Below are 12622 nucleotides of genomic sequence, written 5' to 3'. Positions count from 1 at the left end.
GCTGGTCATCTCGAGTACCTTGTGGCAGAGCAGCAGGCAGCAGAGTGGCAGTACAACCCATACCTGTCTTGCAACCAACAGTTCCTATCGACCCAAGTTGGTCATGCCCATACCGCAGATTCCAAGTGCACCCGAGGAGCCGGTGAAGAATGACCGATGGAGCACACGGTCAAGCACTAGTGGGATGCAGAAATAAATAGAAATGAATACTTCGCGAAGCGAAAATTGACACCTGCGTTCTGCTCACGCGCCATACCCAACACCTCTCGTTGCTTCTCAACCATCATCCCTTCCCTCCCCCTTCTTCCGTCTCTACACGACTCTTCTACAGCAAGTTTGAGGTCGTTGTAGGCTGCAAATATGGCGCGTTGGATGGTTGCGATCTTGTTATTCGTCGCGTTAGCACTAGGAAGCGCCGACGCACGTGTGGAGATGAAACGTCAAGGCGGGACAACGAGTTCGCTCTTTCTCCTCCTTTGTACAACAAACAGGCTTACTTACTTATTTATCCTTTTCCTCTCCAGCGACCACTTCATCGCCTGATACAGCGTCAAGCACAATCGCAACGACAACAGCAACAGTGTCATCACCGCTTTCGGGCTCACCGACCGAAACCATCGGCCACTCTTCGCTTTCCCTCCCACCGGGCCCAATAAGCACAACCAGTTCCGGCAGCGCATCACTAACAACCTTCACCACAACCTTCTCTCAACCTCCTATCACATCCATAGTCACTTCGACTTTGCCCGTCTCGTCGGGTACGAACTCAGGAAATACCACGGAGGCATCCACTTCGACGTCGAGCTCGTTGACAAGCTTGACACTTACTGTCCCGCCTGCTACGAGTACTGGACCAGCAAGCGCGTCTGCTACTGTGACCTCGACTCGTTCTATTGTACCAGTATCGACTAGTAACGCTGCTGCTCCAGGTCTCCATCAGCTTACTCTCAGTAGTTCTGGGTTGCTGGGCACAGTCTTGGGTTCCTTCTTCAGTATAATCATTGGCACACTTTTGCTCTGATTCAACTTACTGTTATTTTTACACTTTTGAATTTTGCTTTCACTGTTGTGCCTTGCTGTTGTTGTGGAATAAGAATTTTTTTTGTACTAACAATTTTGTCTTCATGCTTTCGCTTGAACACTGATTTTGTACAGAATTTCTTCTTGCTTGTAGCCTCCTCAAATTTTGTACACCTTTTTAACGAATCAATATTTTGTTGTAATATTTGCAGGCATTGTTAGATTTAGGAGGAATTTGGCTTTCACTCACAGACAGTATAATTTTGAGACAGTGCATGCAATACTGTAATAGCAGCCAACCAGTTTTATACTTGTATAGTCTGACTGTGTATAACAGTATAAACAGTGATGAAGTTGAGATCAGTATGAAATGTAGAACTAGTAGTAATGCATATAATGATTAAGGATATTGTATTTACTACAAAAAAGATTGTCTGCTAACATTATCAGACATTGTAAGGATTAGACTCAAAGAAGCTTTCCTGACTAACAGTCATGTTAATATAGTACAGTCCAGTGTTGTTGAAACCTTAGGGGATTACTAGGGAATCCCTTCTATTCTCTAAGGATGTAACAGGGTTAAACAGACAGGATGGAAAAATTTTGTAAGTAGTAGGATGAGATTCATATAATAATATAATATTTAAGCAAATGTACTACTTAGTCACAGTCAACTCTACATTATTTATTAGACTAAGTCTTATATATATATTAAAGACTTGTGTAATGTCAAATAAGTATGTCTTTATACTCTTAAAGAATAAGATGTATTTCTTTAAGATAAAATGTATATATTTAAACCCTACACTTTAAACTGATGTGTAACTGTATTTACTAATATTATTACTATATTTAGTACATTAGTGTAAGCCTACTATACAGCTTACTACAGTTCTAAGAGTTCTGAGCAGCTTACTACAGTCCTGAGGGTTCTGAGAGTTCTGTTCTAGAACTCTCTTACACAGTTATAAGTCATATATAGTTCTCTTTTTCACTTGTATTACACCCAATCCTGAGCTATACATATAGTCCTCTTTTTCACTCATATTACACATTCCTTTAGCCTGAGCCACTTTCCTTTCTCCTCTAGTATATAAAGCTTATGTTTACACCTTTGTTATACTAGTTCTTGTTTACTGACTAAAGGTGTGTCTTATTATATACTCTTAGTTCTTGTTTACTAACTGTAACAAAGATACCTTTGTCCTGTTAGTCTTTGTGTGACTTTCAGTCTTTAAGCTTAGTGTTTAGTACTCTACCAGTACTGTTCTACTTTTTTTTAAACATTAACAAAGTAGTCTTTGTTACAGTATGTATTAGTAAGGTTCTACTAGTCTTTCTAAACACTTTCCTACTGTTAGTAAGGTTCTAACCTTCCTGAACACAGTTCTGACATTAGTAAGACTGTTCTACCTTCCTAAACAATTATCAAGTCTTTACAGTCCCCTACTGTAACTATTACTTACAGCTCTGAAACAAGTTTTGTTTGTGTTCTAAACACATATGACTTAGTTCTAATACTAGATAGTACCTAACACAGTTATTATTAGATTATGCTCTGGATTAGGAAATCCCCAATTGCCTTATGTAGAGTTACTGTGCTTAGAATGTCTCAGACTATCAGACTTCACTATGTAGTATATAAGGCAGACACTTACTTGATGTCTTAATAAGAGAGAGTATAAGGTACTCCTACTACACTTGTTAAAAGGTTATAAGCCTTAGTACCTATTGAATGCCCCCATGTACTTGCTCTCACAGAACACCTTTGCCTCCTGCTAGTACACCAAGCCCTAGACCTACCTCTCCCTCCAAACCCATTACAATGTCATTTACAATGTATACCTTTGTTAATACTACAATAAAGGACTCTAACATTATAAAGTTCTTTAAGAGAATGGAAAAGTTGGCTAGTGTAAAGGGATACAAGATATAGTACTTATACATACACAGTGTACTCACTGTCATAATGCTCTCAGACTATCTTGAGTACAATCTCCCTTCCTCTAATAATGCTAGCATATGTACAAGTAATGTTTTGTATTATTGTATAACAAAAACAATAACTGATACAATTTATGTGAACTTTACAACACATACAAGTGTCAGAAGTCTCATGAAGGTGCTTTCTGAACAATACAATGTTCAAACAACAATGACACATGCTGTAGACATATCTATGTTGTTTACAGTAAAAGGGCATGTATTACAGTTTAATAAGATGTTAGACAATATTGAACAAATTTACAGACAGTTGTCTGTACATAATAAAGCCCCTAATGATAATATGTACATTTCAGCAATTAACCTTACTACTCCTCATGAGTATAGATGGGTAGCAACAATGCTGGACAAGCAGATTACCTATTATAATCAACTACCAACAGTTACTACAGCTCAGAAAGATGTTCTGACACTAGCTAAGTTGATACACAAATTGTAAAACACATATACTGAGTATCATTCTCAGTACTCTCAAACAAAACAAGATACTGAATAAGACAGTCTACAAACAAAGGGCAAAAGTGTAGCTAAAGGCAAAACAAAGCCTTATAATAAAGTTAAATGCTACAACTGTAATAAGTACAAGCATATGTCAAAAGACTATCAAAACCCTTTAACAAACAAAACAACAGAAGCTTGAAAGAAAAAACATAGGCAAACAGCTACTACTTCTACTACTACTACTATGTTGTCTCAACCTGCACTTAATACAACAGTATTTATTAGAGACAATAACAAAACAGTATTTATTGAAGATGTTAATGAAACACTAATACTAGAGTCTGTAATTGTAAAAGCCTCAGCATAAAGCTCTAACAGCTTACCTGTTCAATCTACTCTATCCACTGAATCCAATGTATTCTCAGCATTCAAAGTACAAGAGGATAGTGTCATGCAAGTAGACAACTTCATGAACTCATTTGACAATACAAAAGAAGTCATTAAGGAGTTCAATTACAATCCAAATGTATGTATTAATGTAATACATTACAATGATACTGAACTAATACAGAACTCAACCCTAATAAATGTTACAATTGTGAATAAATTGTCATTCACACTTAGCAAAAGTAGAGTAATGACATTTAACATAAAACTATGAGACAAAGCTAATGAGCATACTAAGGTGAATACAATTTCACTACAAAATGTATACTATCATCCTAATCTGAACTTCACACTTGTTAGTAAAGTGCTATTATGTAAAGCAGGATATGTTTTAACAAAAACAAACAATGAATGTATTATTTATTCTCCTACTCATACAAAGATTAGTGAAATACATGTACAAAATAACTTGTATATGATAGTTTCTCATCATAATAAACAATCTATTAACACAATCACTATTGTTGATTTACATTAATGAATGGGTCATGTTAATTTCAATTACTTGTACAAACTCATACAAGAGTATCCTGAGATTATAAGTCAAAAGATAACAGACAATAAAAATGCACAGTGTACAGATTGTATTAAAGCAAACATACAATACAATGAAATACCAAAAATACAAACTACACCTCTTGTACAATGTTATAGAGATTATCTCCACATTGATATTTGGGGACCTGCCCCAGTACAAGCTTACAGTAAGTACAAATATCTTTTTACTATTGTAGATGATGCTACACAATGGGTAACTATACTACCTATGTGGCATAAAAGTAATACTTTAACTGAATATGTAAAGTATACAATGAGACTCTTTATACAGTATAGTATAAGAGTTAAAACTCTTCAAAGTAATAATGATACAGTGTTCCTAAGTAAAGACTTTACTATGTATATTGAAAGTCAAGGAACAATATGTAGATTAACAGTACATGATACACTGTAGCAGAACAGAGTTGTGGAATGTATGTATAAGACTATCTTTAACAGTGTACATACATGTCTGTTATCAGCAAAGTTACCTATGAAATTCTGAGTATATACAGTACAATATTAAACATTTATTCATAACAGAACACTGAGAGTTGCTATTAACTTTGCAACACTATATTACAAACAGTATAACAAACATTATCAAATAGATAATATATGAGAATTTGGCACATATTGTATCATACAGAACAAACAAATGTATAAACTACAACCTAGAGGCTAATATGTATGATAGCTAGGTTATGATACTAACAGTAAAGGTTACTTAGTGTGCTATGATAATAAAGTTACTGTTGAATGTAATGTACAATTCATAGACAAACCAATGTCTAGGATTGAAGGGGAGAATAATTATAACAGTGATACATCAAACAATGATAAAACTCTTCCTAATAATAATAATAAAGATAAAGAACCTGTTATACAATACTCTATACAAGAGCAAAGACTGGCTAAACAAACTATAGGTTTAAATTACAAAGACAATATAAACCTAGTTATGTATCTAACAGAATTTAACAAATTCCTTAACAAAATCTATAGTAATCTATTAATGTATTACAATACTATAACACACATAGACAAAGAACAGTGGATCAGAGCTATGAAGGATGAAATACAGTCACTTCAACAACAAAACGTGTGAATATATGCTATCCCCCCTACAAATACAAATATAATTGGAACGAAATTTGTCTATAAAATCAAAAGACTGGCTAATAGCTGAATAGACAAATACAAAGCACAATTTGTAGTGTAAGGATACACTTAAAAGAATAGAATAGACTTCTATTCTGACAACTTATTTGCCCCAGTAACAAAACTATCAACAGTACAATTATTGTTATCTTGGGCAGCATCTAAGAACTACAAAATACATCAGATAGATGTAAAATCCACATATCTTTATGGAGAACTAAATGAGGACAAAATCATTTATGTGAAACTGCTGCCAGGCAAGCTACTTACAGATATTAAACCTAGACAGGCATTACACTTAAATAAAGTGTTATACAGATTGAAACAAGCAGGTAGACAATGGTACAAGAAGATTACTAAACTACTGCTTAAGATTGGATTAGAATGAGCTAATTACAATCACACTGTATTTTATAAGAAACAAAATAATAAAACAATTCTTGTAACATTTATGTACATTAACAATATTATAATTATTGGCAAAACTATTGCTATAATAACAGCATTTAAACATGTATTAAGACAACATGTTACATTCACTGACAGTAACTATTAGATTGTACTCTGGATTAGGAAATCCCCAATTGCCTTATGTAGAATTACTGTACTTGGAATGTCTTGGATTATCAGACTTTACTATGTAGTATATAAGGTAGATACTTGCTTGATGTCTCAATAAGAGAGAGTACTTGGGGCACTCCTGCTATGCTTGTTAAAAGGTTATGAGCCTTAGTGCCCATTGAATGCCCCTACACACTTGCTCTTACAGAATGCCTTTGCCTCCTGCCAGACCACCAAGCCCAAGACCTCCCTCTCCCCCTAAACTCATTACAATGTTGTTTATAATGCATACCTTTGTTAACACTATGATGAAGGACTCTGACGTTACGAAGTTCTTTGAGGGAACAGAAAAGTTGGCTGGTGCAAAGGGATACAAGATATGGTGCTTGTGCATACACAGTGCACTCGCTACCATGATGCTCTTAGACTATCTAGAGCATGATCCCCCTTCCTCTAATGATGCTGGCATATGTACAGGCAATGTTTTGTATTATTGTATAATGAAAACAATAACTGATACAATTTATACAAACTTCACAATGCATACAAGTGTTAGAAGTCTCATGAAGGTGCTTTCTGAACAATACAATGTTCAAACAATGATGACACATACTGTAGACATATCCACATTGTTTACAGTAAAAGGGTATGTATCACAGTTTGATAAGACGTTAGACAACATCAAACAAATCTACAGGCAGTTGTCTACACATAATAAAGCCCCTAATAACAATACATACATCTCAGCAATTAATCTCACTACTCCTTGTGAGTATAGATGGGTAGCAACAATGCTAGACAGGCAGATTACCCATTATAATCAACTACTAACAGTTACAGCAGCTCAGAAAGATGTTCTGACACTAGCTAAGCTGATACACAAATTACAAAACACATATACTGAGTATCATTCTCAGTACTCTCAAACAAAACAAGATACTGAATGAGACAGCCTACAAACGAAAGGCAAAAGTGTAGCTAAAGGCAAAACAAAGCCTTACAATAAAGTTAAATGCTACAACTGTAACAAGTACAGGCATATGTCAAAAGACTGCTGAAATCCTCTAACAAGCAAAACAACAGAAGCTCAAAAGAAAAAGCATAAGTAAACAGCTACTACTTCTACTACTACTACTATGCTGTCTCAACCTGCACTTAATGCAGCAGTATTCATTAGAGATGATAATGAAACAGCATTCATTGAAGACGTTAATGAAACACTGATGCTAGAGTCTGTAATAGTAGAAGCCTCAGTATCAAGTTCCAGCAGCTTACCTGTTCAATCCACTCTATCTACTGAATCTGATGTATTTTCAGTATTTGAAGTACAAGAAGAAGGTGTCATACAAGTAGACGATTTCATGAACTCATTTGACAATGTGAAAGAAGTCATTAAAGAGTTCAATTACAATCCAAATGTATGTATCAATACAATACATTGTAATGATACTGAACTAATACATTGTATTGATATATTGGACTCTAGTACAAATGTACACACTACTCCATACTTGTTCTGTCTTACAAACGTTTGGAACTCAACCCTAATAAATGTTACAATTGTGAATAAATTGTCATTCTCACTTAGCAAAAGTGGAGTGATGACATTTAATGTAAAACTATGAAATGAAGCCAATGAGCATACAAAGGTGAATATGATTTCACTACAAAACATATACTATCATCCCAATCTGAACTTCATGCTTGTTAGTGAAGCACTATTATGTAAAGCAGGATATGTTTTAATGAAAACAAACAATGAATGTATTATTTATTCTCCTACTTATACAAAGATTAGTGAAATACATGTACAAAATAACTTGTATATGATAGTTTCTCATTATAATAAACAATCTATTAACACAATCACTATCATTGATTTACATTAATGAATGGGTCATGTTAATTTCAATTACTTGTGCAAACTCATACAAGAGTATCCTGAGATTATAAGTCAAAGGATAACAGACAATAAAAATGCACAGTGTACAGATTGTATCAAAGCAAACATACAACACAATGAAATACCAAAAATACAAACAACACCTCTTACACAATCCTATAGAGATCATCTCCATATTGATATATGGGGACCTGCCCTAGTACAAGCTTACAGTAAGTACAAATATCTTTTTACTATTGTAGATGATGCTACACAATGGGTAACTATGCTACCTATACAGTATAAAAGCAATACTTTCACTAAATATGTAAAGTATACAATGAAACTCTTTATGTAGTACAGTATAAGAGTAAAAACTCTCTAAAGTGATAACAATACAGTGTTCCTAAGTAAAGACTTCACTACATACATTGAAAGTCAAGGAACAATACATAGATTAACAGTACACAATACACTGCAGCAGAACAGAGTTGTGGAATGTATGTATAAGACTATCTTTAATAGCATATGTACATGTCTGTTATTAGCAAAATTACCTATGAAATTCTGAGTATATGTGGTACAATATCAAACGTTTATTCATAACAGAATGCTGAGAGTTGCTATTAATTTCGTAACACCATATTACAAACAGTATAACAAACATTATCAAATAGATAATATACAAGAATTCAGTGCATATTGTATTATACAGAACGAATGAACGTATAAACTACAACCTAGAGGCCAACATGTACAATAGCTAGGTTATGATAACAATAGTAAAGGTCACTTAGTGTGTCATGATAATAAAATTACTGTCGAGCATAACGTACAATTCATAAACAAACCAATGTCTAGGATTGAAGGGGAGAATAATCATAACAATGATACATCAAACAACAATGAAACTCTTCCTAATAACAATAATAAAGATAAAGAACCTGTCATACAATGCTCTACACAAGAGTGAAGACTGGTTAAACAAACTATAGGTTTAAATTACAAAGACAATATAAACCTAGCTATGTATCTAATAGAATTTAACAAATTCCTCAACAAAGTCTATAACAATCCATTAACGTATTACAATGCTATAACACATATAGACAAAGAACAATGGATCAAAGCTATGAAGGATGAAATACAGTCACTTCAACAACGAAATGCATGGATATATACTATCCCCCCTACAAATACAAATGTAATTGGAACGAAATTTGTCTATAAAATCAAAAGACTGGCTAACAGCTGAATAGACAAATATAAAGCACAATTTGTAGTGCAAGGATATGCTCAAAAGAATGGAATAGACTTTTATTCTGACAACTTATTTGCTCCAGTAACAAAACTATCAACAGTATGATTATTGTTATCTTGGGCAGTATCTAAGAACTATGAAATACATCAGATAGATGTAAAATCTGCATATCTTTACAGAGAATTAAATGAGGACAAACTCATCTATGTGAAACTGCTGCCAGGCAGGCTACTTACAGATATTAAACCTGGACAGGCATTACACTTAAATAAAGTGTTATACAGATTGAAACAAGTAGGTAGACAATGGTACAAGAAGATTACTGAACTACTACTTAAGATCAGATTAGAACAAGCTAATTATGATCACACTGTATTTTACAAGAAACAAAATAATAAAACAATTCTTGTAACATTTATACATGTCAACAATATTACAATTATTGGTGAAACTATTGCTATAATAACAGTATTTAAACATACATTAAGGCAACACATTGTATTTACTGACAGTAACAAAATACATTAGTTACTTAGTATTGAAATAAGCCAAGATAGACTACAACAAACAATTAGCTTACAGTAAAAGCATTATATTGAAAGTATAATCAAGTGTTACCACTTCAAAAACGAAAAGGCACTACAAATGCCTATTACTCCTAGAATAGATCTATCTAACAATACAAACAATATGTACAATACGAACAAAAGTAATAATGAAACAACACTATACATAAATATGGTAGGATTGTTAAGATATGTTGCAGACTACACACAGCCAGACATATCCTATATTACTGGGCAATTAGCACACTACTTACAAAAGCCCCAAACACATCACTACAAAGCAGTGAAACATTACTTTACATATTTAAAATATACAACAAATTGTTGGCTTCAACTTGGAAGCACAAACACCTTAAAACTACAAGGCTATTGTGATGCAGACAGACGAATGACAGAAGGACATAAAGTAATAAATGGCTACATCTTTCAATTAGCTAAATCAACCATATCTTGGTCAAGCAAACAGCAAAACCTAGTACCACTATCTGTTTACAAAGCAGAGTTGTAAGTGCTGGCATATACTACTCAAGAAGCTATTTGGCTCAAACGATTTGCTGAAGAAGTACTGCAGACTGAATCAGCACCCATTATAATTTATTGTGATAATCAAGGTGTAATAAAGACTGTAAAGTCTGACAAAATAACGTACAATGCTTGCACTAAACATCTTGATTTACAAAAAGACTTTGTGCAATGTTACATTCAAAACGAATATATTGATGTATACTATGTTCAATCACAGAACCAATTAGCAGACATTCTTACAAAGGCTCTCCACATCCTACAGATCAAGCATCTAAACAAACTATTAGGCATACAGTCTTAGTTCTTAATTAATGCTTGAAGGGGAGTATTAGATTGTGCTCTGGATTAGGAAATCCCCAATTGCCTTATGTAGAATTACTGCACTTGGAATGTCTCGGATTATTGGACTTTACTATGTAGTATATAAGGTAGATACTTGCTTGATGTCTCAATAAGAGAGAGTACTTGGGGTACTCCTGCTACACTTGTTAAAAGTAACAAAATACATTAGTTACTTAGTATTGAAATAAGCTAAGATAGACCTTAATGAATGATTAGCTTACAGTAAAAGCATTACATTGAAAGTATAATCAAGCATTATCACTTTGAAAACGAAAAGGCACTACAAACGTCTATTACTCCTAGAATAGATCTATCTAATAATACAAACAATACATACAATACAAACAAAAGTAATAATGAAACAATGCTATACATAAATATGGTAGGATAGTTAAGATATGTTGTGGATTGTACACAGCCAAACATATCTTATATTACTGGGCAATTAGCACACTACCTACAAAAGCCCTAAATGTATCACTACAAAGTAGTGAAACATTACTTTACATATTTAAAATATACAATGAATTACTGGCTTCAACTTAGAAGCACGAATGCTTTAAAACTATGAGGCTATTGTGATGCAGACAGACGAATGACAGAAGGACATAAAGTAATAAACAGCTATGTCTTTCAATTAGCTAAATCAACTATATCCTGGGCAAGCAAACAGCAAAACCTGGTACTACTATCTGTTTACAAAGTAGGGTTTCAAGTGCTAGTGTATGCTACTCAAGAAGCTATTTGGCTCAAACGATTCACTAAAGAAGTACTACAGACTGAATCAGCACCCATTACAATTTATTGTGATAATCAAGGTATAATAAAGACTGTAAAGTCTGACAAAATAATGTACAACACTCACACTAAACACCTTGATTTACAAAAAGACTTTGTACAATGTTACATTCAAAACAATTACATTAATGTATACTATGTTCAATCACAGAACCAATTAGCAGACATCCTTACAAAAGCTCTCCACATCCTACAGATCAAGCATCTAAACAAACTATTAGGTATACAGTCCTAGTTCTTAATTAATGCTTGAAGGGGAGTATTAGATTGTGCTCTGGATTAGGAAATCCCTAATTGCCTTATGTAGAGTTACTATGCTTGGAATGTCTCAGACTATCAGACTTCACTATATAGTATATAAGGCAGACACTTGCTTAATGTCTTAATAAGAGAGAGTATAGGGCACTCCTACTATGCTTGTTAAAAGTTATAGTCACACCTCCCCTTTCTAGAGACACTGTTTACTGTTCCTTTACTCTCCTACTATTATCTCTCAGTCCTAGTTCTAGTAGGGAGAGTAGTTTAGAATATTTAGAGCTAGATAGTAATAATAGTAAGTTACTTAGTCTGAGCCACCTATTATAGAAGATGTTCTACACAGTTCTGACTATAGTTTAAGTAGTCTAAGACAATATAATAAAGCCCTCTATACTAACACTAGGTGATTTAACACTACTAGTCCTCTAGTTATAAATATTAGGTTTCTAAGAGTATATAACTGTAAAGACAATTAATCTGACTCAGACTGTTCTGATTATAATAGAATGCCTCCAGAACAGTTATCTATACTAATAGTACAAATACAGACAGACTTAGCTTGAGTCTATTACTCTAAATAAGTTCCATTATGAAAAAGTTGTAATACTTGTATTAGATTATAACCAGGTATATTTTATACTTTTTGTAAATTTTGTTAAAGCAATTATATTCTTCATAGGGGTTTTCACAAGTTAATTATAATTTAATACAATTATAATGAGAATCTAGAACAACTATTGAAATTACTGATATTAATTATAATTGTACATATTGTCAAGATATATAAGTGATTATAACATACCTCCCAAAATAATAATG

At 33.5% G+C, this 12622-nt stretch overlaps 1 protein-coding gene across 1 annotated transcript; it reads left to right on the top strand.

Annotated features, from left to right (window-relative positions):
* Window positions 1-360: 360 nt before the first annotated feature.
* Window positions 361-1021, top strand: FOMMEDRAFT_151217 (uncharacterized protein; the record flags this gene model as incomplete). The annotated part of the gene is made up of 2 exons (XM_007262268.1): window positions 361-457; window positions 525-1021. 2 exons carry the CDS (start codon window positions 361-363, stop codon window positions 1019-1021), a joined length of 594 nt encoding a protein of 197 aa, XP_007262330.1.
* Window positions 1022-12622: the final 11601 nt, after the last annotated feature.

The sequence above is a fragment of the Fomitiporia mediterranea genome, assembly GCF_000271605.1.
Source record: "Fomitiporia mediterranea MF3/22 unplaced genomic scaffold FOMMEscaffold_1, whole genome shotgun sequence".
NCBI classification, from domain to species: Eukaryota; Fungi; Basidiomycota; class Agaricomycetes; order Hymenochaetales; family Hymenochaetaceae; genus Fomitiporia; species Fomitiporia mediterranea.
The sequence above is the reverse complement of the archived record's forward strand: the minus strand, read 5'-3'. Positions and strand labels throughout refer to the sequence as shown.